This window comes from Uloborus diversus, chromosome 7, assembly GCF_026930045.1.
Source record: "Uloborus diversus isolate 005 chromosome 7, Udiv.v.3.1, whole genome shotgun sequence".
NCBI lineage: Eukaryota > Metazoa > Arthropoda > Arachnida > Araneae > Uloboridae > Uloborus > Uloborus diversus.
The window spans coordinates 10,297,897-10,325,791 of record NC_072737.1 but is presented as its reverse complement, the minus strand read 5'-3'; the positions used below and the strand labels follow the sequence as shown (position 1 = coordinate 10,325,791).

The 27,895-nt window shown below is 31.0% G+C and overlaps 1 protein-coding gene across 1 annotated transcript in view; it reads right to left on the bottom strand.

Annotated features, from left to right (window-relative positions):
- Positions 1-27,895, bottom strand: part of LOC129225911 (DNA-directed RNA polymerase, mitochondrial-like) — a 78,173-nt gene that overhangs the window by 39,587 nt on the left and 10,691 nt on the right. Inside the window, exons 8-19 of the mRNA XM_054860444.1 lie at positions 25,198-25,271; positions 23,084-23,215; positions 21,756-21,875; positions 16,197-16,238; positions 15,752-15,831; positions 15,607-15,673; positions 14,213-14,348; positions 10,433-10,566; positions 8,958-9,058; positions 6,820-6,940; positions 4,573-4,661; positions 1,076-1,183 (exon numbers count right to left, since the gene is read on the bottom strand). Coding sequence (XP_054716419.1) covers positions 1,076-1,183; positions 4,573-4,661; positions 6,820-6,940; positions 8,958-9,058; positions 10,433-10,566; positions 14,213-14,348; positions 15,607-15,673; positions 15,752-15,831; positions 16,197-16,238; positions 21,756-21,875; positions 23,084-23,215; positions 25,198-25,271 — 1,204 coding nt within the window. The remainder of the gene's footprint in view (positions 1-1,075; positions 1,184-4,572; positions 4,662-6,819; positions 6,941-8,957; positions 9,059-10,432; positions 10,567-14,212; positions 14,349-15,606; positions 15,674-15,751; positions 15,832-16,196; positions 16,239-21,755; positions 21,876-23,083; positions 23,216-25,197; positions 25,272-27,895) is intronic.

Below are 27,895 nucleotides of genomic sequence, written 5' to 3'. Positions count from 1 at the left end.
TGATAATTTGTTTGGTAAAATGTTCTTAAAATTGGAATAGAAAAAGAACAAAATCGAATTTTCAAAAAATCGCTTCGAGGTGCTCGCCCCTATGCTAAAAACTAATTTTGTGCCAAATTTCATAAAAATCGGCAGAACGGTCAAGGGGCTATGCGCGTAACAGACATACAGAGATCCAGACACAGACTTTCAGCTTTATTATTAGTAAAGACTAATAAAAAATATTTTTTTAAGTCTAGCTTTGAAATTGATAAATGCTAAAAATATTACTTTTCAGAAAAATTATTTAAACACAAAGGTGCAGTCCTTGAAACAGGGTAACCAAATAGCTCTTTAAAGTAAAATAAAAGATGCGGAATATTTTATAAGGCAAAAAAAAAAAGCACATAATCGTATAATTTTAGTTAAAAAGATTTCACTGCAACATATATGTAATAATTCATCATTCTATAAGCAGAGTAATAGCTTTCCCCAGATGATTCTTTCCAATTAAGAAAGTAGTAAATCGTATCATACACGTTGCTGAAACTTTGCTGTTTGTTATGGTTTTACATTTATGGAAAACAAAAAAGAGGATATCATTCAAAGTATGAAATTGTGTCTTCAAAAACGGTAACTTGGGATTAACGAACTACAGCAAATTATTAAAAAGTTTTTAATACTGGGATTTGTCAATGAAAAAAAAAAAAAAGAATTTTGAGTTCCGGGATTGGTGAATTTAAAAAACTCAGAACTTTGAGTAGCCCCAGAAAACTTACACACATGACTAGTATAATGTAATTAAGTATTAACTTTTTTATTACATTCAGGAAGAATAGCAGATAATTTTCGTTAGCTTTGAGACATAGCGTCTAAGAGCAACAGTAAGATATTTAATCCCAGGAATAACAGTGAAACATCTTACTGTTGTTTTGAGGCGATGATATCAAGTTTGTATGGAGTCAAAATAAAGTCATATTTTGTAACATATAAAAAAATCACTCAAAAATTAAATTGATGAACATGTTTCATTGTGTTTATAGTAAAGAAGATTATGTTTTCTAAAATTTTTGACATAAAATAAAAAAGAACTGACCTCTTCTTGAAACCAGTTAGGTTAATCAAATGGACTTTCAGCCAATCCAACCCTTTTTGTCCGAGAGGCTGTCCATCAGCAAACAATAAAATACTTCTAGCCATATCACTACCTAGATTTGAAAAGTTAAGAAACATTTTTTTCATGTATTTTTTAGTTGTTAACACAAAGCACAAACACAAATATGAGACATTTTTCAATTACAGTACAACCTCGATATCTCAAATCTCTCGGGACGGGGAAACATTTCGAGACATCGAGTTTTCGAGTTATCAAGGTTTTTAAAAAATTACACTAGTAACTGTCACATTTACACACATATACGCTATATGCATTTATATATGTGCTATGGGATCACTTCGAATTACGATCAATAAAGTAGTCTTCAATATTTCACTAGATTTGAAATTTTCTAAATGTCAAAAGTGCACAGGATGAGATTTTGAAATCAACAATTTCAACTTGGTTTTTTCACCTAAAAATTTAAAAATTCTAATTTTATCTTTAACCAGTAATCTCACATTCAAAAAAGTTCTCAGCAGCCATTCTGTAAGAGTTTAAAAAGCTGAATGATGAAAATGAGGAACGCATTTTCCGTTTTCGCTTGAAAACTGACTGTCGAAAAATTAACCCCCTTTCCTCAAAGTGGACAACATGTTCGAGAGAAATGCACAAAGATTCTAAACTCTGGGGAAAACACTGCACCCCCTTCATGCCAACACTCCCCTATTATCCAGCCCCAATCCCCTATTCACAAAATTTCCAAGAAAAGGGTTGAAAAACGTTAAGCCATTGTCTCTGCAACTGGTTTTACTACAAAAATTGCCAAAGCAAAACGACAATTGAAACTGGCTTCTGTGCAAAAATTTCGACATATCAAGGGTTTCGAAAAATAAATTTCGAGATAACTATGGAAGATACATAGGGGTTTTCATAGATAATCCTGGGGAAAATTTCTGTTTCGAGACATCAAGGGTTGCGAGGTAAGGAGGTTTGAGATATCAAGGTTTGACTGTATGGTTGGTTTTATTGAATTATTTAGCATGTTTAAATACAGAAAAACTAGAAGGTTTAATGACTCATGTGCAGTAGAATGCCAACACACTCCCATAAAGTGTTAATAAACTGCTCGCCAATTGTTAACATTTTGTGAAATAAATAACTGCATAATATGATTAATAAAAAATGAAACTAAGCAGGGGTATGTGAAGCAAAGTAAAATAGTTACAACAACTTAACTTTTGCAAAATGAACAAATTGGAAATTTGTTTCAAAAATTACAGTATATAAGAAAGAACAGTGTATTCAAAATACGACTTGCACAGAAACATTATTTTTAATTTTTTGGCAGTAAATTTTTACATTTATAAAAAGGTGGAAACTCTTCACTTTTTTTTTCCATGGGGCAAAGTAAAAATATTTTTCTGAAGAAATATTTTCTACCTGATTATCAAAAATATTTTTGATCAAATGAATGAGTAATTGAACAAAGGAATCAATAAATTAATTGATTATGGAACAATCAACAAATAAATAAGTAAATAAATTGATTAATACATGTGAATTAATAAATGACATGAGTGAATAAAATACTGAATAAATAAAAAAAAATAGATGAATTATTGAATAAATAAAGGATTTTTTTAAATGAAGGATTGCAAGTGAATTAATTACTAAATGAATACATAAGTGATTTAACAGATGGTAGAATAAGTAAGCAAAATGAACTATTTCCCTTTGCCTAATCTACTTTGCCCTGCATGCACTTGATTAATTTGACAAAACATTTTTAAAATTTCAAAAGTAAGCTCAATATTAATTAAAGAAGTACTGCATTAAATATTAGCAAATCTCAATTAGTATTTAAAATGTTAATAAAAAAACTTTATCATGTTATAGCTACGAAATAATTTTTGACTTACAACAAAATATTTTGCAATTTTAAAAGCTTCTTGTGTGAGGCAGTGAGAAGCAAAGGGAAAATTAAAAATTTGGAGATAACCACTACACATGGTAGGGGAACCTCTCCTCTATCTTGGGGCAAGAGATGGTACTCCCCCCCCCCCTCCAAATTAATTTCTGGGTATGCAGCAGCATCACCCTTTTGAAAAAAAAGAAGAAATATATATTGGGTTGTTCGGAAAGTAATTTCGTTTTTTCCCGTCAGAGGACTTAATTACGTTTTTTCGAAACCAACTTCACACTTAAGCCGCATAACCATTATATGTCTTGAGAGCTGATATTGCAAGGCTTGTGTGTGAAAAAAATCTATTAATTCTATGCAGTAGTTTTTGGTTGGTGCCCTTTTAAATATGGAGAGCAATAAGCAGCATTTTCGTCATATTTTACTTTTTTACTTCAGAAAAGGAAAAAATGCTGTCCAAGCGAGAAAAAAAATTGACGGATGTGTATGGAGAAGGCGTGTTAACAGTACGCCAGTGCCAGAACTGGTTTGCAAAATTTCGATCCGGCAATTTTGATGTCAAAGATGCACCACGGTCTAGAAGGCTGGTCGAAGCTGACAAAGATGCGATAAAGGCATTAGTTGATGCAAATCGGCGAATAACCACACGAGAGATCGGTGAGAGATTAAATTTGTCGAATTCGACTGTTTATGGCCATTTGAAAGGCATGGGCTTAACCTCGAAGCTCGATGTGTGGGTGCCCCACACATCGAGTGAAATTTGTGTCATCGCGTTGACGCGTGTGATTCGCTCCTCAAACGTCAAGAAAATGATCCATTTTTGAAGCGGATTATTACTGGGGATGAAAAATGGGTTGTATACAACAATGTTAAACGCAAGAGGTCATGGAGCAGAAAAGATGAACCGGCTCAAAGCGTGTCAAAAGCCAACATTCACCAAAAAAAGGTGATGCTCTCCGTTTGGTGGGATGTCAAAGGAATCTTTTTTTTTTGAGCTTTTGCCAGACAATACAACGATTAATTCAGAAGTCTATTGTCATCAGCTGGACAAATTGAATGATTCACTTCAAGAGAAGAGGCCCGAATTAATCAACAGGAAGGGTGTAGTGTTCCACCAGGATAATGCGAGACCTCACACAAGTTTGGTCACTCGCCAAAAACTTTTACAGCTTGAATGGGACGAACTGCAACATCCACCATATTCTCCAGATCTGGCGCCTTCCGACTACTATTTGTTCCGGTCCCTGCAAAATTTTTTGGATGGCAAAACCTTTACCTCAAATGAAGATGTCAAAAACCACCTGAACCAGTTTTTTGCCAGCAAGGACCAAAACTTTTATGAGAGGGGAATTATGTTACTGCCAGAAAGATGGCAAAAGGTGTTGGACCAGAATGGCCAATATATAATTTAATAAAATATTTATTCATTATACGAAAACTGTCTTTCATGTTCCCCAAAAAAAAACGAAATGACTTTCCGAACAACTCAATACTTGTTTTGCTGTACATCATTGCCAGTAACTAATAAATTTGAAATGTACAGGGACTGCTTCAAACATGAATCAGATAAGACTTACCTAAATGATTAAAATGAGGGGGAGTCGGATAGACGCGGCCACGGAAGTCCAAGTTGTGAGGGAACCAGAATACTTTGTCTCGAAACTAGAGGAAAAGAAAGACATGATTACACGAACACTGTAAACTTCTGATTATCTGCGGAAATGACCGGCACATCTACGTGAATAATCTACGAAACTATAAATAGGGAACAAGTCAACACAAATAACTTATACATACAACAGGTAATATAAACATACTCATTGAGGAATACTCAATTATTAACTGCTTAGAAATTTGCAGATTTATTCCTTTAAAAAATCAGTCAAATGCTTTTTTGTTATTGAATTGGAACACTTTTATTTAGGACTGAAATTTTATTTTTAAACTTTCATCATAAAGGAATAAGAGCTTTTGAGGTAAAAGGAAAACATGATTTCATTCACAAATGGTCATGAAGTCAATTTTTCCATACCAAGTTACTGTCAGAGAGTGTTGCACTGAAAACAATGCACAAAATTTTATCTCACAGCTCATCCAAAAGAAAAGAATGGATCTAAAGTTGAAACACTTGAATTGTGCCTCATTTTACCTTAGATGACTCTACTTTAGAATAAATATGAAAAAAGTGGGTTTATGCAAAACAGAAAGTTTTTATATAAATAAAACAAACTGTTCCGGGCTAAACTCGGAAACTAGCAGACCGATTTCGTTGAAATTTTCAGTTTGTTTAGGTTAGTGCTGGGAAGTTGTATAGATTGTTTCGAAAAATTTGGTGAATAGTTTTTTTTTTTTTTTTTTGGAAATTTAATTTTTTGGGCCCAAAAATCAATTTTTCTACTTGAAATAATAATTGTATTGCCTTGATTTTGGTTTCATTGGAAAGAGTGGAAAAAATACATTTGTAGAAAAATGTCTCCCTACAGTAATAAAGAATCGGGAGAATTTATCAGCAAGGGAAGAAATTGTAAGCATTTTAAATGTTTTTTTTTTTAGAAAATAAACATTTTGAAAACCTGCTTCCCTTTACCCCAACTGAGCTCATTTGTTATTTGCAACCTCATGTTATTGAAAAGGTTCAAACAACAAACAGGAATGAAAAATTTACAATTAACTTACAGAAACATAGCACTCCAACTCTAATGATTAGTGGAGAGTCTCCGCCCCGAAATGCAAATTAAGAGCTTATACATCATACGTGAACTGGTTAAAAGCGTAAGTTGCACTATGAGTAAGGTTGTCGCCAGTTCGTTCATGCATCAGTCTAAGCTAAGTCAAGTTGACAGTTTAAAGGAGTTCAATTTTAGCCGCTATAAGCACATAATTCTTTTAGCTGGATCACAACCGGCCATTCTACTTCTAGCATGGGAACGAATCAACAGTACATATTCTTCATACCATGGACTGGGAAGACACCAGGAAAGTAACTTTTGATTTATTGTTTATAATATCAAAGGACTATGCTTTTGTATTTATAACTTTAATATAGCCCTTTCAGGGGTGCATCTTTAATTTTTGAGAAATATGAAGAAAAAACACCACAAGTAGGTTTATTTGATCTTCTAGACATAGATTTTTCAGTTAAAAAAATTTTTTTTGGCAACTTTTTTCGCTGGGGGTGGTGTTTCCATTAGTTCACACCCCTCTACCTGGGGAAGGACAAAAACATGTTTACACGTGTAAAAATGAATTTGAATCATTTAGAACAATATGATTGAGTACCTCAGCTAAAATCAAGAAAAATGATTCACTCTTTCAGCGCTTATTAAAAATTTTTAAATCTGAAACAAAATTCCAATTTTGGGGTAAACAAAAAATTGAAAATTTGATGATTTGGACAAGAAATTGAGCCTACAAAAAAAATATTTTTTTATTATTCTGCCATCTCATTTTGTTTATTGAACTCAAAAGAAGAGGACTCAAGCAATTTTGATTCAAAATATTCAGAAAAAAAAAAAAAAGAGAAAAAAATTTATAAATTGGTGGTTTTACAGTGCGACCACCACCCCTGAAAGTGTTAAGGCCATTATGTTTAGTCAAAGATTCAATTATTCTCTTCAGTTGTTTGCTGGCAAAGAAGCAGCATTGTAAATAATGTAAATAAAAGAAGAATTTTTTTATTTAAGATGTTCTCTGTCTCAGTTTAAAACTAACCTAAATTGAACAGACAAGCATCCTACAATTAGTATAAATAGTAGTGTGAAAGTAGAAATTTAAGAAATAATCCAAAGAAACTCAATCCTAATAAAAGCATTTGGCTTACATGATTGGCTATGCTCAGTTTATACAAGCAGTCAAACCATAAGCTGGTCGTTTCTCCTTTCATTTTCTTTAATTCCAGTTTTCGTTTCCGTACCACATTTTTTTCTTTCTTTGTCATGTCTCTGGATAAAAAATTTGAATTAAAAAAAAATCTTATTTGATCTGTGAATGTTTTACATAACAATTACAATTTTTACTTACTTTCATAACATAAATGAATCGATTAAATTTCAGAAAGGGCCTAAGTCCTATGGGAATCCATTGGACTTACGCCCTTTCTGAAATAATCGATTTAAATATGTAAAAGAGTTGATAAAAAACAAGAACTTGCATTTCATAATCAAAGTAAATTATATTATTTTGGATAGAAGCATTGACTGCTTTAAAATGTGGAGCAATTTTGTTGCATTCAATGTGAAGGATCAAGAAGAAAGCATTATAACTCATTAAAAATATATATATACACATAATCTACAAATTAAAACATCTCTAACGCATTCTCAAACTTGTTGTCTTCAAAAAAAAAAAAAAAACATTTGTATAAAAATGGGAAAGAGACCTGTTTTTTTTTTTTTTTTTTTTTTCAAATGCATCATTTTGAGCAACAATGGGTAATCAACCAGTCACTCACTTTAAAAGTTTCATGATTGTTGGTTTGCAAATTTTCTGCTAACCATTATATATTGTTACAAAGTTCTCATTTAGGGTTTGGCTTCAGGGAAAAGTATCAGAGAAAAAAACTCTTTATTTTTTTTCAAAATATACTTATTTATTTGCTCCCCTCTCCCCCCTTTTCTGAGGCCTAGCATGGCATATCATGTGAAACAAAAATGTCTAACAGTAGCAATTCAATTCCATCTGGAAATCAAGAATTTTTCACAGAAAATAAAAATTTCAAATGTTCACCAAAGTGCAAGATACATCATAAACAACAATTTTTTTCAAGCAGCATGGTAAGATCAAGTTCAGGCATACTAGAATGGAGAGTTCTTCTTGATCAACTGAATCTTGTTCTTGGATGCTATAGTAATTACCGATGGGAGATTGTTGAGAGCATTTTATTTTATTCCTCTGATGATTTGAGCAGGGGTGGATACAGACTACCATTTTAGATGGGGGGATACAATTTTTTTTTTAATTGCTTGGGTGTCAATAAAATTCATCAAATTGTAAAGGAATAAGGCACTTAGTAGGAAATAAACGTTACTACATAACTTCATGAGCAATGTAAGGAAGTAGTATTTTAAATATTTACTTTAAAAAATAATTAATGAATGAAATTTTTTTCTGCAATCATTTACATTTTATTTATGAAGTATTTAAACACAATGAGGACAGATAACATTGTCAGCAATTTAGGGGATGGTCAAGGGGAGGGTCATGACCCTCCCTTGTATCTGTCTCTGAATTTGAGAATTGGTTTTTGTTATTTGAGAATTTTTCGTCATTAAAAATGAATACAGTAACCCCTCAATAGCCGTATGCTTGTAAGGATACAACAAAAATCCTGATACAACTGAAGTCATGCAAAGTGTCTACTCATTTAAGATAAAAATAAATGATGTACTTAAAAAAAATTCTTTTGTCCTTAAAATAATCAAGAATCTAAAGTTGCAACTTAAACCAGCAGCAAATTAAGATACATGGAAAACACTACTTTTGTTCATTTATTCTAAAATAAGAAAGACATAAATTAATTTTTGTGAGAAGCAAAATAGTTTTACTTCAGTGTTTTCAAATTCAAAGCAAGATTTTATTTACTTTTCATAAAAGTAAGTTTCATTTCTCTAAGTAAGGGAAAATATTTACCCGATTAGAAGTAAATGAAATTGTCATAATAAAAGAATTTCTTGTTATACTACTGCATTACACATTTATGAACCAACTAACTTCATAGGAAAAAAAACCAATCAGAAAATCCTGAACAATATCCAATCACAATGGAATACACTTTTTAAAAGATATTAATAAAACAACAGACTTCAAGCAGTTGCAAATTAAAACTGCCGCAACTCAACTTTACATTTCTATTGATTAGAAACACAAATACTGCTGGGATATATATTTTTTTGTCATAGTACAAAAATTCAGAAATATGAGATAATCAATGGTACAATCAAAAGGTCATGAGAAACTTACGGATGGAATTTTGGAGCATTTGGAAAAGATGACGGATTGAGGGGAATATCTAATTCTTCACTGCCACCGGCCCTGAAAATTTCAATCACAAGATCCAAAACCTGAAATTTCATTTAAAATTTATTTAACAGAACTAAAATTAGGCAACAGGTTTTACCTTAAACACAAAAACAACAGAAATAAGATTTCTAGATGCTCGGAGTAATTGACCGCAGAGCAGTTTGCTTGTTCGTTCTGTAATAAGAAAACAAATTATGTCAATTGTACTATCATACATCAAAAGGTCCCAAATTCGGACAAACACAGCTTTGGCATCCCTAAACAAATCCTTATGCAATTAATATGATAAAATGTCAGGAAGTGAGTTGTGGCCCATAGCCGAAAATATTTTGACACATTTAAAACTCTGCACTAAGGCTAAAGGTAGTCAATTTGAAAATTCGTAAATATAGTAGACAAAATAATGCATTCATATTTATTATTTAAGTTTGGTCGTAATACTTTCATTAGCATCAAAACAAAATGTATCATGTGTGCCCAAATTATTTGCTACCCAGTTAAAAAAAACCTGCGATTTTATCTCAAGCGCATCAATGCAATGTTCCAAAAAGTTCACCATTCAAAAGAATGATCGTTATTTTTTAGGAGATGGTTCTGACACTTTCATTTTAAGGATTTGCTTTTTGAACTCGTTCTTTCATGAACGACACATCAGTACTTCAAAGTCACTGGATGCAGCCATTTTCAATGCAGGAATTGCTGTATTCTATATTAGCTACCAGTTTGTTTCGCACTCTTGGCTTCCTTAAGAGGTTTTCCATCTCCAGCTCAGTCACTTTCCTATGCCGGGCTGATGAGTGCTAATAAGCACGAAACTGCAGTCCTCGGCTGGAAATGACTGAGCTGGCGGTGTATTTCATGTATTTCTGCTTTAGCCCTGGCTAATGGGCGGTAATTTACTGAATAAAGGAAATGAATTGTTCATGCATTTCTATCACTTATCGTATCCTCACCCTCTAAACCCACCAATACATCTTTTGAGCACTGCAAATATATCTAGTTTTCAAAATGCTGTTAAATTTGAAAGCATGTAATAGCAAAAAAGTGCCCCACTTTCATTTGAAAATTTTGAATTCCCGAAGGTGGTCTTGTCCCAAACACTTTGGTTAATCAGGATTTACAGTACATGTTTTATATGTGTCTGTATTTTGTGCAGTTTTACTGCTTTATAGGGGAGGTTATAGCCCCCTATCCAACAATTTACTCAAGGTGTTACTTACAAAATTTATAAACGTAAGCATGATGCATAATTATTAACAAAAGTTAATGAAATAATGATCTTCAAACAAAATGGAGATAATAAGAATTAATAATAATAACACCACTACCAACAACATTTAGATTTACAAAGAAAAATCACTGTACTGTTAAAATGCCTCAGGTTTTAAAACGAAACAAATGTGAAATATACTTACAGGTTTATTGATAATCCACGGGCAGAGTGAAAGACTGTTGAGGGAATCAAAACAAGGGTTCAGTTGCATAGGTGGAACTTTTGAATAAAAAGTGACTTGGTGATGGGCATGTCCTGGATATCTGATGAAAAGAGCTAAAACAGATGACACCTTTCAGTAAATTTCAGAGAGAAACATCACAACAACTAAAACAAAGTAAGTAGAGAAAAAATAAAATATTGTAACCATAGCAACACATCCCATTAGCGTCTTTCTGTCTCTTATTACATGAATACATTTGATAATTTAACTGAACACAATTAAACTTTTACTTAGTTACTGTTTAATCTGTATGTTTGATTGATTATTATTTTCATTTTTGCCTATGGTTTTTCATCAATGTGCTATAACTCCAAGTGGACAATCCGAGGGAACAGGAATTTCTACAAAGCAGGGTTGGCTTTCTGCCGGCAGAAACTAGTTTTTGCCGTGCCAGTGGCAGAAACTGGTTATAACCGGTAAAAACCGGCAGAAACTGGCAAAAACTTAAAAGTGTCTTTAATAACTTTAACTTTACTTAACTATTGAAGTAATTACTTAATGATATTCGTTTAAATAAACTGAGATATCAAATTTCCTTTCATCATTGTAAAAAATAAAATACTATGCTAGTGCCTTTGATTTAGTTCAAAAAGGGAACTTTTCAATTGCAAATGCTCTTAATATTTGCATTAATCTAACAGAGGACAAAAATCAGATGAGTTCTTAGGTAAGAGGAGTGACATACAGAACTAAAAACAGGAAATTACTGATTGTAATTTGCTCGCTTTATATGCTTCATCTAAACTGCTTGTGATTGAAATTATCATGTGCTTCAAGAAGAAAGAGTCAGAATTTTACTTGCCAATATTAACCTAGACTTTGTTTGTACCTAATGTCACAGCTTTGCAAAACATATTGGTCCCATTTCTTGAAGCTTGTTTTTTCAGTCAAATTTTTACCACTTTCCTAATTACTAGATGGTGGGCCAGTTTGAAAAAATATACGACAGATGAAAGTTTTACGAATATTACTTGTTCTTTGATGAATTGCCTGCTAGCTCTTCTGTTGCAAGAATAGTCTTAAGTTCCTCATTTGTGCACATTAAATTGAGAAAACTGTTTGGATTTTTGTTTGTCTCCACCTTTTCTAAGAGGCAACTGCAGGGTTCAAACAATGTAACATTTGTTAAAATGTAACAATTGATATTGTGCTTTAGTTAACAAATTAACTATTTTTTCCATGTATTTTCTACTGTGTGTCAATAATTAATTTTTTGTCATTTTGTGAGTTTTTGCCGCAAAAGTGGCAGAAACTGTTTTTTGCCATGCCGGTTTTAACCGGTTTCTACCAGTGGTTTTAACCGCCTTGGCAGAAACTTGCCAACCCTGCTACAAAGGGAGTTTTCTGGTTAAACCAGTTATTATCCTTACTAACCGAATGCATACCCCAGAACTAAAGAACAAAATACTTTTATGAATTTGCACATTAATAATATTGAACTCATCATTCAGAAATGCTTTTGAATCAAGATAAGTAATTAACTCCCACTCTTGCAAATAATTAGTACTTACCATTATGAGCACTACATTTCATCTATTATCAGCCTTAATGACTACTTGTATTTTATTTATTGTTGCCATATTTGGTCAAAGTTAAATAGAAAGTTGTTTAGCATACTTTATCTTTTTCATCATCATTAAATAAAAGTTTGATTGAAACGAAAACTATTCTGCTAAATATTAAAATAAGCATTTAAAATTAACTAATTTCCCCAACAAAATGAAGTCATTAAATAACATGAAATGTTCTATTAAAATAATCCTCCAACAAAATAAAACATTCAAAGCTCCAATGAAATGTAAAATAATCTACTAAATAAATATATTAAGTCATTGTCAAACAATAAAAATGCCACTAAAATATTAAATTTAAACAAGAAAAGTAAAGGGGAGGGGGGGGGGCTTAGACTTGATTCTCAACAAATGTTTCCCTTCAAATGAATTTTTCTGTTTTCGCCAATTTTGAAAGAAAACTATAAGCGAAGAATCATAAAATGGTTGTACAACTATAACAGAAAAGAACACCAAGATATATAACTTAGTAAAGTTTGTAAAATATTGATATTATCAAATATTGAAAATTCAAGATGATTGCTTATTGCTCTCACTCAAGACAGAATAAGGATAAACCTAACATCTTTGTGATTGGTCCGACCAATCTCATGAACATGAATTAAATAACTAAATACCCTTTTACTGTCAAATGACTCTTGGAAATTAAGTTGAACATCTAATTGCACAAACAATCACACAACCTTGACTTTTGTGTTAAAATTGTACGTATCCCAGTTTGTTGATGTACAAAAACTTCAAGGATTTTTTTTTTTTAAATAACTATTTTATTTCACTTTAACACACACACACACACACAAAAAAATGCTATTCCTTCCATGTCATTTTAATAAAGGTGGACTTTCGTCTAAAATAGCTTTTTACCATAAAACCATCGAAGAAAACACGATTACTCTAAAAATTTAGATCTGTCGGCGCATTCAAGTTAAAAATGTACCTTATTTAGTTTTATAACAATTTCTTAATAAAATTGTAGGCATGCAACAAAAGTAACATGGTATTTAAAAATAATTTATTTTGTGTCTTTCTTTTTCCAAAAATACAGCTCAAATGAAACAAAAAAGCTTATACTGTGGCAGTGGCGTACCTAGCATGGGTGATACCCGAAGTGGTAATTTGTGGTGACCCCTCCCCCCCCCCAAAAAGAATATTTTAACTAAACATGGAAAAAATGTAATTCATACAAATTTCAGATCCCTGATTCCGAAGGCTTCTCCCAAGAGAATTTCCATATTTGTAGTCTTAAAAATGCATTTTAGCTTCATATTTCTCAAGAACTTGCAATTCTACTTTGTACCCCCCCCCCCCAGCGACGCCACTGATTATAGTAACCTAATCAACTGCTGCGAAAAATAGACAAAGTCTTAAACTAATCCATGAGCTTTGAACATTATTCAATCTGAGAATGAATAAAAAATCGGAAAATGCCAACTTAGATTTAGGCAAAATTACAACTTCTAGGCAGTTCTTGATAGCGAAAACTTTTAATTTGGTCAGAAACAAATTCATGTTTTTATGTTACTTAATTTGTGGCACCTCCTCCAAAATGAAGTACAGTAGAAGACCGTTATAACGCACACCTTGGGACCAGAGCTTTTGCGTTATACAGGTTTTTGCGTTATACAGATCACTTCACAAATTTTGAAACTAATATTCAGAATATATCTATATATTAGCACTTCAGAATGAGTTTTACCTGCAATGAGTGTTAAAGCACCAATATTACAATTAGCTATTCACAAATAAATATGTTTCACAATCAAAATCCTGCACTTCTGCTAGCTTCATGGTTTGCAAAACAGCTGCATTTTTAAGAGCCATTTGGTATTATGGGTACTAATACTATACTATTAGTACTATACTATGAGTACTAATTTTCAATTTAAAAGCTTTGAAATAAGATGGAAAGATGAAAAACTTTCAAAATTTAATTTGCCTAACAATTTTTATTTTTGCAAAGCAAAACAGAGGGTAGTTTCTAAACTTCAAAACCTATTGTTTACTTCTGAAAAGTAGTGCGGTTTATAGAGAATTGCGTTATACAGGTCCGCGTTATAACAGTCTTCTACTGTAATTCAGACTTTAAGTTGATGTTTTATCTCAATTACTCTTTAAATGTCGACTCACTTGGATGTGACCAGCAATCCGCCAGAATCATGTTTCACCCAAGGTTTTGGAGGGGATATCATCGGAACCAAACTGACGTCGAATTCCAGGTGATCCAGTTTTGCATCTCTGTACAGTTTGCAAAGAAGAGAATGGGCCTGAAAAAAGAAAGAAACCAGAAAAAAAATTAATACAAATCTCCATTATTTCGTACACATTATAACAGTAAAGTCCCTTAAATCTGGCTGTTTGAAAATCCCTGATCATTGGCACAATATTTGAGATACAAATAATGAAATTCATTGTTAAAATGTTAGAGCAGTAAATTTAGGATAAACATTAAAATTATGAATATGAAAAAACAAAACAAAAAAAAATTGTTTTAAGGTTTATTTTGCATAACTTGCATTAAAAGTCTTTTTTTTTTCTTTGCGATAACTATATGACAGATTTCACTTTTTATGTCTAATTTTTAGGATAGTGTTTATTAATCTATCATTTCGAAGACTTATATTATATGCTTGGAACTATACAGTTACACAGTTAAACCAAAAAGCAAAGCAAAGCACATTTATCGCCCCATCAGCAAAAACCACAAACAAGCAAGAAGGTCTTTAAAATTGCAGAAATGATTAAAATAATAATTAAAATCATATTTTGTATTAGTTTTTACTTTGTGAATCAATTTTTTAACTGTTCTTCAAAGTTAAATTATTTGTTTGAGCACTTTATTCTGAGAGGAGATTATAGTCTAACCATAAATAAGTAGCGACAGATTGTTCTGTCACCCAGCTTATAGGGTCTGATATTTGTCTGAACCACTGAACTGACAATAAAGCTGATACTGAATGTATATAACTCAAAAGAAAAAAGGTATGGTATTTTTCCTGAGTATTACCTGCGGTGGCATATAATCTACACCTCATTAATTTCATACTTTGTTATATATTGTCGTGTGCAAGGGGGTGGTTTACAAGGTTCAAACCCCCTCCGAAATTTTTCATCCAAAGAAATGCTTTCCATTATTTATTTATTAATATTTTGGTGACAAAAATAATATTGTTATTATTATTTTTTTCAATTTCATTTGTGAAATGAAATTAGTATGACTGGAAAATTGTACAAACTTATTGCGTGTTTATGGTAATTTATGGTAGCTATGGAGAAATTCATTTATATAACGTAACAATATAGGGTTTTGTAAGAACATCCCCTCCCTCCATCTGGATAATCTATTGTAACAAAAATCAATAGAATACACATAAAACAAAATTTGATAGAACATATAAATGTTTCAAGAAATGTGTTTGGTAAAATCCCCTTCGAAACAAAAGTCTGTTACGGCCCTGCTCTGTTAACAGATAATCTGTGGATAAACTCAGAAAAAAGTGGTAATAAAAACACTTTCAAACTTACCCTAATCTGCTTGGAAAGCTTAACATCCAGTCCTTCATAAACAGTATAAAAGGCTTGACTAAGAACTCTAGGATAAGAATTTCAATCAGAAACAACATCTCAAGAAAATGTGAAGTGCTAAAAGAATTAAGCAAAAAGTACTTGCTTGCTGGGGGTCTTATGACGAACCGCATTGGCATTGAAAGCTATGTTGTATCTCAGGATGTCATACAAATATCTTCCAATCTAAAGGAAGTTAAACAATCAGTAAGAAATAAACATTAGGTTGTTCACAGAAAATAATTAATATAAAATGCATATTAAGATGAAGGTTATAGTCTCCCAAAAGTTGAAAACTGTTCTGTATCATCTCAAACATTACTACTAATATGTACCATTGTTATTTCATTTGGCAGTTGAAAGAGTTATTTTAATACAATATTCTGTTACTCTTTTTAAGGGGAAGAATTAAGACAAGTCCATTATTAAAAAAAAAACTTATAAATTTGAATAAATTTGGAAGAAAAAAAACAATAGAGTGAAGCCGCAAAAATCAAAGCGCAAAGTGACAAGGGATGACTGTAAACTCATACAAATTAATTTAAACTTACATAAGTTAGCACACTTTGAGGCCAAGCAACATCTGAGATGCCCTGAAAATAAAAGAATTGAGGGTTATGTTTTTCCCACACATGAGCACATAATAATCTACAAGTATGACACAAAATGTTAACAGCAATTAGTTAAAATAAGTTTAAAATAAAAAAAAAACAAATCACAAACTGATTCAAAACAAAGCTAAAATGTCTTTTCGGGATTATGATCAATCAAAAAAGCAGAGAGGAATGAAGTTTTAAAGGAGCACAACATATCACTGCAACTAGATCTCACCATAGGACCTACCCTCTGTTGTACTATCAATGTCTAACTAAAATCCCTAACTCTAAGTATATAGTGTATATCCGCCCACAGTCATAGGGGGATGGGTATGAAATCTAATATGTAAATGAAACCACTAGTATCTTCAGAATTCCTTATAGGAATATAGGCTGACCTTTAAGCGTTACATAGCAGCAGGGTTGGCAAGGTTTTTGGACACCACGGTCATCCTGACCAAAACCATGGTGTCCAAAACTATACTTTTTGAGAAAACATCAAGAAAGAACAAAATGTGTCAAAATTATGCTTTTTTTAAATATTTAATACATTTATTCAATGTGAATGTTCAAGTATTAATATATATGTAATTTATTTATACAGCAGATTTTAATCTAGTTACGTAGAAATTAAATTCTTAATCTTCATTAAAAATTTCAGTTTGTATGCATGAATTTTTTTTTCCATAAACCAAATTTTTGACATTTATGCATATGTGCAAAAGAAAGTGTTCAAAATGTAGTACAATAATTGACTTCAATGCAATAAATTACAATTTTTTATAGTTATAGAATGTAATATATAAAAATATGAACTAAAAAAGAAAAGCACAAGTTTTAAAATATAAGTGTTTAATTATCAATTTCTTGTTCTTTATAATCTATGATTTGAAAGATAAATTCCGTTAAAACATCATGTAAAACTTGAAGCAAGAACCATTTTTGCAAGAACCATTAAAAAAAAAAAAAAAATCTTTTTTTTTTTTGCACCTAAATATTGCACATTTAATAACATTCCTTTGAGTTTTAAATGGAACTGAAATTAGTTGTCTTGGTAGTGTTGTGAAATTCCTTTCATAACACTACCAACTGTTACATAAGGAAGTTTTTATACAATAGAGTTATTGATAGTTTGTTTTAAGTAAAATATTTTTAAATGATCATTTTGGAGAAAAATATTATCAATTATTCATTAAAGAAACCTCATTAATATCTATATTTATGAATTACAAGTATTGTAGTAAATATGAATAGATTAGATTACACGCCTTTAGCTTTAGCATAGTTTTGGACAGTTTAAGACAGTTTCGGACACTTTTGGACGGTAAAAACCACTTGTCCTGTCCTAAACCAGTTTCGGACAGTCCAAAACCCAACCCTGCCTATCAGTCAATACTAGTTAATTTGAACCTAACCATAGAGGCACAAAAAATACCAAATGATGTATCATCAATGTCGAAACAAACACTACTAGTCCCAACAATTCACTTCACAAACAAATGCAGTTAATTAAAAATTTGATTGTTCTTTTCCCAAAATAGAAATTGTTTATGCAGTATCTAGTTCGATGTGGTCTAGTGGTTAGAGCAGCAGTCTTCCACGTAGATGACTTGAACTTGATCCTTGGCATGTTAAGAGTCCACCACTTCTCCCACAGAGCTACGTGGTACTGGTAATTCAAAGTATCGTTCTAAGAGTTTTTTGAGTAATGGGATTTATTTACAACTAATGGTACCAAGGGCGCCGATATGCAAAATTGTAAGGGGGGCTCAGATATTTCCCCCATGGGTTAGGAGAATATTTTCTCCATGGAAACCGATTTCAGGACAGATTAGAGTCATTAAAATATTTCATTTTTAATAACTTATTTATTAATGGCTGGAGAATAAATGTTTTCACATTTCTGCAAAGAAAAAAGTACCAAAAGCAAGGAAGTTCTAATTTCAAAGGGGGGGGGCTCGAGCCCCTCTTGCCCCCCTATATGGGCGCCCTTGAATGGTACCTGCACCGTTTTCCCAAAAGGAGAAAATTAAAAGGCCATTTGGTTTGCCTGTATATTTACAAATAATGGATGATGAATTTCCAGCCAATTTGCTATGTTCATTTGCTCGCCCATGTATGGTAATTTGATCGTCGACGTTATGGTAATTTGCTCACCCACATTATGGTGATTTGTTTGTCCACGTTATGATTATTTGCTTGGTACACTATTACTTTCAATACATTATTCTTAAAATTGGAAAAGAAAAAAAAAACCGAATTTTCGAAAAATTGCTTCGAGGTGCACACTCCCATGCTACAAACTAATTTTGTGCCAAATTTCATGAAAATTGGCTGAACGGTCACCAGCACTATGCGTGTCAGAGATCCAGACAGAGAGAGATCCCGATATCCAGACAGTGATTCTTTCAGCTTCATTTTTAGAAAAGATTTTACTCTAGTAAAGTCACGGTAGGAGTTAATGATTTAAAAATAATTTTGATACTCTCCATTGTGACTTAAATGCTCAAATTTACTATAGCTAAAAGCTTTCTTTAAGTGGAGTGAATATTTTGCTTCTGCGTACATGTGAATGATATAGGTCTCCTCTTTTAATTGTTTTCTTGTTTTAAGTTTCCTTTTCAACAAGCTTACATTCATGAGGGAGGAGCACTGCAAGGGATTGCACTATTTTCCCAGGGTCCTTTTTTACTTCCTTGCACAAAGTAAAAGAAGCAATGCGTTCACAAAAATCCCCAACTTCAAATTTCAATAGAAATTTTCATTTCAATCACCCCTGAACAAAAGTTAACTATTAACACAGATATCTGTACCTACATACTATGTATATACATCAGTACATATTTCACATAAGGGCAGTTCTCAAAAGGTGGGAGCAAACACAGACCTCAACTTTGAAGCTTCAGCACCAAATAACTTTCATTTTAATTAACTCAAAAATTTTTGAGTTAAATTATAATACTGTATAGAGACAAGAATTGACATAAATTATGGAAAAAATGCTCTTTAAATGCCCTTAAAATATTTTCTTTGCTAAAAGGCGCAATTTTGGACATACCAAAACGTTAACTGAGCAAATGTACCATTAAAGAAAAATTTTTTAAAATTATTTCCATGCGTTTCAAAAAAAATTTAAAGGTATGAATCTTACACTGAATAATTTTTTGTTAATATTTTACACAAATAACAAAAGTAAAGACAGATTATTCACTTTGTAAACGATTTTAGAAAATAGTAAGTTTGAAATTTGATGCATGTCCAAAATTTACGATCTTTACAATGCTATTTTTTGAGAACTAAGTATATGATGTTTTCATTTTAAAGGTGTTTATCGAGCCTCGGAATCAATTTTTAATTGTTTAAAAGTGTTTTCATAAGCTTTTATGCAGTATCTTAGAAGAAAAATAATTTTTTTTAAACGTACATGTGAGATGTCCAAATGGCGTTACGATCTTGACGCCGATAATTCTGTCCATTTATTCATAATTTTTGATGATCTACTGTCTTCTAACCTCAATAAAAAACGTTATTATAATGTTATCTTCTTTAATCCATTGGTATTCTGCATAATTAATACGTTACACATTGAACAATACATAAATTACAGTAGAAACATGGCTGCTTATGATCGAACCGAAAGCCATTTTGCGCTAAAATCGCCAAGCAAACCTCCGTTGGCGACAACACAGTATACGATAAGCTAAAGGTTACCAGAGGGGAATTCCAATTTGACAAATGTAGTTTATCGTCAGCTGTACCAGTTTTGGCGACTTTATCACCTGCGCTAGCAATTTTTTTTTTCCGCTTTTATTATTTTAGAATTCTTTTTCTCTTCTTTCTTTTGGAAACATAATTTAACGATCTCCAAATAGAAATACGAATTTCTTTCTTCAATAATTTTTTCAGACATCATTTTAATTCTTATGACATTCGAAAAAATATTCATTATTAAAACTGATGTCACTTTTTACAATTGTATTATTTTTAATTTGAAGCTTTTTTTTAACTTTGCATCAATTTCTTCAAAATCATTCCAAAACTTTATTAAATGTAAGGAGCAGCATGTATAGCCATTCAAGTATTTCATTAATATCCTCTTTATTATTAAATTGCAAAATTTAAAAAGTAGTAAATAAAATTTTCATTTTAAAAGTTAAAAATCAGATTAACAGTTGTCAAAAATGGTGAAACTTACGTTATGATAATGTCCAAAATCCGTTACCTACAGGAAAACAATGTCCAAAATCTGTTACCTACAGATTGCTGATTTAATTTGCTAATTAACAATTTTTACAAATACCTGCTGTCTTTTCATGTTCATATATTGTGTTCTAGGTATGCATACTATAGAATAAAATCAAAATTGATGTCAAATTCGAAAATTTTTGAAATTGCTCAAAGTTAACTTTTTTGTTCCCATCTTTTGAGAACTGCCCATAACTGAAAAAATTTTAGTCGCATAATCTGAAATTTCGCATTCAGGATATTTACAATGTCTAATTATACTTTCCTTTTTTTTTGGTTGCAATTTGCTGTTCATGTACATTGAATTTGTGCATGTAATTCAAAAATAGTTGGTCATAGGTAGGGAGCCAAAGTTTGTTAAGGGGGGGGAAAAGAGACCGAAATTTGTGGAGAAATTTGTTAACATTGCACAAAATTTAAACAGAAATGCAATAAAATATACAATATCATCAATAAAAGTTACAGAGTAAATAAAAAATATAACATAACTGAAAAATGTTATTTTCTCTGACTTCATGAAAATTTTGGCTTTTTCTAGTTTTAAAAGTATCACTCAATGTACTTTGAATGGCCAAAATGGATAATTGGCACTACTTGGTGAGTACTGGTAGTACATATCTCCCACTACATTGTTGTAAAATTTCCTGCAGCTAATAAAGATTTATAATATATCAAAATATTTTAATTTTCAGATTTCAATTCAGCTCATTTTTTAGCAATTCAAATATATATGTCATTCAATTAGCATATTAGCATACAAGGAATTCAGATATTGTCAATTATTTTTGCTCAAAAAAGATTCTTTGCAAAATTAAGGTTCTTTTAGCTTTGAAGAGTTGAGATGATTTACAATGAAATCAAAGGGGGAAAAAAAGAATCAAAAACCTATCTAGACACACAAAAATATTATAATGAAGGAATTCAAGAAATTAAAAATTGCTTTTGGGCTACAAATTTCGAAAAACTTTTTTTCATTGTTTTAAGATGGATTCTTGTCTAATACTTGCAAATTTAATTTAAAGGCTAGTTTTTGCAATTGTGTTTTTTCAAACAAGAACCTGAAATTTGGTTCTGTACTAAATGTGCTTACAAGATCAAATATTTTTTTTTAAAGATTTCAAAGTCAAAATTCAACTCCAACCAAGATAAAATACCCCCCCCCCTCAATTAACCTATGATAACTTAACAACCAATTCAACTTAACAACATATTATACAAACACAAACATTTAAAAAAAAAACAAGTTAGCAAGTACTGCTAGGAACTTACGATCGTAGGTCCATCGCTGTGATGATGAAGCAGATATTCCCAATACTCTCTTGGTGTGTATTTGGAAAACAGTTCAGGGTTGAGCAAAAAGGAGAGGTACTCTTGATAAATGAGCAACGTCTGGAATGAAATGAGGAGAAAATGTAATTAGTTTCAATATTAAAAGTCTATTATCCAAAACAATTTTGAAGACTTCGTCTAGATAAACTACCACTCAGAAAGTGAAGTTGTTGAAAAAAACTCTGAAGAAAAAATATACTTTCAGGACAAAAGCTTCTATATATATATGCAGTTTAGCAAGTTCCATATGCATGCTTATGGGGGGGGGGGGGATTGAAATATTTGATAAAAATTTGTCATAATAAAATTACCATTGAAGCTATATTTAATTACTACTCTGGCTTAATTTAGCATATTGGGTCTTGATAACTCAACTTATTTCTTGATGTTTAAAAGAGCTTCAGCTAGGGGGGAATAGCAGCATTTTGTACTGATTTTTCTCAGCTAAAAATGCTATTTCAAATGCTCTGCCGAGTAAACAGGAACATCTATATAGACGAGAAATTTTGAATAGCTTTTATTAACTTTAAAATACATACAATAGCATAATAACGAATAAATATCTTTATGCTTGAAAATTAAATGAAGAAGTACCGATGTTTTAATGTACAAAAATTTCGGGAAAACCCAAGAAAAGACATTTTATCTCTTTCCTTGGATGACTTTTCATCCAATGGCTTACTTTTCTTTGCATTGAAAAAGGTGTTCCTTGTAGTACCGAAACACGTGTCTGTAGTACTTTGCAGTTTTTGTGCATCAAAACGTTGGCAATTCAATCATTTAACATACAGGAGCATTTTAAAAATTAATGACCACATAAATATGTGTGTATGCTTTATTCCCATTAGAATTGTTCACTGGAATTTATTTCATAAACTTATTGGTTGCTATTTGTCAGATTTTATTCAGAAGGCGTTATGGAGTTCATTAAATTAGATTTACTTTTAAGTCACTGTCAAAAAATTTTTTTTTTAATTTTGGATGATAAAAAAGGCAGTTTGCTTTGTAGCATTGAATTTTTGCTTTGTTTTTGTGGAAAAAAATTTCTCTCAAAATCTAATTTTTGATAAAATACTTTCACAAGAAACAGACAATGTTTGGAAATTTTAACAAAGCAAAGACAATAGATGCTAGCGAATTATCCACTCAGAATGCATTCAACCTGTATCTGTCATAATTTTAACTTTTCTACAACATGATTTTCCCATTAAATGAGAATGGATTAAACTTTTTAATCAAACAAAGCAAATGAGGGGGAAAAAAGAAACCTTTTCTGTAATTTTATTCTTCCTGTTCAGCCAGATAAAGTAATGATTCATTACTTTAACTCCCAATGCCTTGTATAAAATTTTCACGCTGGGACTGAAAAATTCTCCTGTTTCAGCTAACATTCTTATTTCCTAAAAAAAAGAAATACAAACTAATTAATGTTTAGTTAGCACAGAAAATTATCAAAATATATGGGGCATATTGTACAAGAAAACATACAATGAATCATTGTCATCTTATGTACCATAAATTTTACCTTATTTTATTACTTTATTCGGGACTTCTTAATGGAGTAAAGATGGCATTGAAAGATGGTTGAGGCATTGAAATAGGAAAGGGATTAAGTCACAAATGCTTTTTTTTTTTTGTGGGGGGGGGGGGAGATATAAAAATTATATTCAAAGCTATGCTTCTGTAAAGTTTTTGGTGACAAAAACTTAGAAACAGCGGCTCTCAACCAGCAGCACCTGTCCGTAGACAAATTTGCCCGGCTCTGAAGAGCCTGCTCATCAACACTAAAACATTTCCTTTTGAAAATAAAGATTAAAAAAAAAAAAAAAAACCCACCCTATTTGATTTTTTACATGAAATTTGTAATAATTTTTTGTTCTTTTCCATGATTTTTCATAAATGTTTATTCACTTATGAATATTTATTACAATTATTTCTTTTCAAATATTTATGGTCACACATTTTTACAACCAAGTAAAGTTTTTTTCAATTATTTATTCATTATAATTATTTTGTAAATAAGAAAAAGAAACTGTACCAGACAGATTTTTTTTTTTCAAACAGTCTCCAAATAAATAGCCGAGTATCTAACACGTGATGCGGTATTTGGTGAGAACTTACACAACGAGATATTGTGTTGTCAAAGGTACCTTTGTAACAGGGTTTGTGTTTTTTTTCTTTTCTTCTTTTTTTTTTTTTTTTGAAAGAATTAAAAAAGTCAGATTATTTTTATTTTTTAAAAATCTTCAAGAATTTAAATATTAATTACCTTACATTTTTAAACATAACTTATTTCATACAACAGATGGAAAAGCAACTTTGTAACTAATTTTCTTTGTAACTAATTTTATTTCATGAACAAGCAATTCCTCAATTATTGGTATAAGTAGACTAGTTTCAATACAAATGCATGATTCAAATGAAATTTAACATTATCCCCCCACCCCCTCCTACAACCACAATTCCTTCAACTATAATTCTAGGAAACAGTAGTACCACTATTTCTTTGAATTATAATTTCAATACTTTTTAGAAGAAAAATTCTTAAAATTTTGCAGTTTTCTATGTTCATCAGCTTAGGGTTAACAAAAGTTCTGAAATGGATTCAATTGTTCAATTGGGATAAAGAGGCAAAAAAACATGATAATGAAGCAATCTCAACTAATGAATCTATTCAGCTTACCCTTAAAAATAGGATAAGTTCTCCGCATATTCAATACATTTTTTAAATTTATAAATAAGTTAATAATGTTTAGATAAGATGCAATTTTGTTTTATGCTTAGCTTAAAGATAAGGTTTCTGTCATCATGTACATTTTTAATGCAAAATTATTCATTGAATAATTATTTTTCTTAACTATAATAGTCATAGTGTATAAGAAAAACTGCAAATTTTTATTTTGTTCTGAACTAAATTTAGAGTAAAAGCAACATTGAAAGAGTCTGAAAATCTGTTACACACACACACACATAGAAAGAAGGATCTATGTAGTTTTGCCAGTTGAAGTTAAGATTGTATAATGCAGTAAAACTAAATTTAGAGTAACACATTCTTCAAATGCAAAATTAATTAATAATGTAAAACCAACTAATTTTAATCAACAATTTTGTTTAAAAACATCACTAGATTTAATTCATGATTTAAATCAACAAGCCCTGCTTTGCAACAGGTCACTGAAACAATAGTTTAAAGAACTTATAGGAGCAATGGCTAAAATGTTTGCAGAAAAACACATTGCAACACACTTTTTGTTACAGAATGATATCACATTAATGAAGTTTGTTTCTTTTCAGAAAATTGGAGAAACTTGCACAGGAACGTTCAACACAAAAGCACAAAGAAAATAAAGCAATAATTTCTAAAAGATATTTTTAAGTTTACCTGTAACAATAAATTCACTAGGATGTCAGTATCAATCACGGCTAAATATGGGTAAATGGATGGTTTGTGAATGCCTAAAAAGATAGTCATTCCAGTTAGCTCAGCTTTTAAAATGTATCTATCATTATGTTTGTAAATTTTTCTAATAAGCAAGCGGCGGTGAATTTGTGACACGCATCTCAAAGGTAACATTCGAGTTTATTATACACACATAGCCAGCAATAAAAAATTTTAACAATTCAGTTCACAAAGTTTCAATTAGTAAGAAAAATGCTAAAACAGGGTGGCGACAGGAACTGTGAAAAAAAGTTCCCTGACTTTTCCCTGATTTCCCTGATTAAGTTCACCAAATTTCCCTGATTTACATTACCAATGATAGTGATTTTCCTTCTTTGCTCTACTTGAAATCCATTGTATGTTTGTATAAAATGCAGTATTTTAAACGTTTTAAGTTGTGTAAAGTTGTTGAACTAAAGATACAGTTTTAAAAGATGCTACTTTTTTAATAAAATGGTTTAAAAAAAAACCTACAAAACAGTATATTAAATTTTTCTACAATGAAAAGATTATAGAAAATTATAAAAAAAATAAATACTTTACTTCCAGAAACCACTTAGCATAAGAAATTTAAGAAACTATTAAAATTAATTAAGAAACTTTTTTTATTGAAAGGTCAATTTTAGCAATTAAATTAAAAATGCAAAGAAGTAATAACTTTTAAGGTTTTATAGTATTAAATCAAAACCCAAAGATTTCTTCTTGAAATCGTGATTACAGTACTTAATTACTTCGAGACAATGGAATAAAGGCAAAGGAGCTAAGGCATAATTGAAGGCTTCCTCTTTGCCTGTAAGGTTGATTATTTTACGTAGTATTGAAAGCGTAAAAGGAAATTTCAAGCTAGGTAAAATAAACAACCTAACAGACACAAAAGCAATCTTAGGAAGTTCATCCTGTGGTTAATAAGCAATACTTTGACGTTGAGGAAAAAAGATGAACAATTATGCGGCAATGTATAATCGCACCTCATTAATTTTACTTTTCTTTTGAAGAGATAATTGGCGGAAATGGCGTAGGGAATTAGAGTACTTAATTTTGTACAGCAAAAAAAAATTTTCTTTATAAAATCAATTTTCCCTGATTTTTCGTTATTTTTTCAAAATTCCCTGATATTTCCCTGACTTTTCCCTGATTAATAAAGTTCCCTGATTTTTCCCTGATCTCCCTGATTTCCCTGATCTGTCGCCACCCTGTAAAAAAATAAAAATTGGTTTTGAAAATTGGAATTGTAGCAATAATAAAGTGATATTTAGATGGATCAAGTCCCAACCATTTGAACAGCTAAAAAAAACTTTTTTAAAAATTTAAAGCAAACTTAAAATATTTCCTGCAATATTAAAAAGTTAATATATTCTTTTTTTTTAATTAAGAAAAATCGTGAGAAAGTCACCATAGTGAGCGTAACGGAGCCCATGCACCAGAATATAGCGAGTTTATTTTTGAACAAATTGGCAAAAGTTCAACCAATTAAAAAGCCCAGAACTGTTTATTAAAATAACTAAGTATCTAGGAGTAGATTGTTTACTTCATTTTGAAATGAAAAAAATTCCAACAGATGCAGATTGATGATTTAGAGATGCAGTTTGCAGGATTTTAAGATAGTATCTGAACTCATGTAAGCATTAAATAAAAATTGACACTTGAAAATTTTGAATGAAGTTTGAATAATCTAAAAGACTGCAGCTATGAAAAGAAATTTTGTGTGCTTTGACTAGATCACCTGACACTTTTAGGGATGTGAAAAATGTAACGATTCATTCATACACTTCAACATTTTTTGAGACTTTCTTTTCAGCAGTAAATTACAAAAAAAAAAAAAAAAAAAATCAGCAATCAAAGGAAATTAGTGGAGTTGGCTTTGCTTTGAAGGGCACAAAGAAGAACCTGCAATTGAACAGCTAGCAAAGAAATTCCAAGCCAAACAAGTCAATACTTTTTTTGTTTATCATACCGTTTGAGTACAACTGTATACCTTTAGTTTTCTTACTATTTGCACATTCTTTTTTTTTTTTTTTTTTTTTTTTGTTACTTGGTAATCAAATACAGTTGGATCTCTGTTGAACAAAGCTCTATTTAGCGACTTTATCTATTTAAAGACGACTTCTCACGGTCAAGGAATGCTCCACTGTAGTTTTAAAAGCATTCTATTTAAGGACGCATTCTACTTAAAGACAATTTTTGGCAGTCCCTTGAAAGTGGAATAGAGAGTCAACCGTATATCAAATAAATATTAGTAATGTTTGTGTGTTTTTTTTTCTTAATTACTATTTTTGCACACATAATCGAAAAATTGCAAAGTTATCTGCATATATATGACATGGCACCAAATTGAAGCTATTTTCAAAAATTTTGACACTTTTTATGATATCAAAAATATAAAAAATTCTCCGGATAGATTTTTAAAAATTGTCTTAATATGTCTTTCAAATGCTTTCATTTAAATCTTTTGACTTAAAAAGTGGGTGCAGAAAATTTCGCAAGCTAAATATTTCCCCAAACTATAACCAAAATTTCCATACTCTATTTGAGTTATATTTGAAGAATTATTGTGTGGAGCAAATTAGTCTGATGTGTTATACAGCATAAATGTTTTTAATATGCTTTATATAAATCAGTTGCCGAACATCTTACTTAAAAA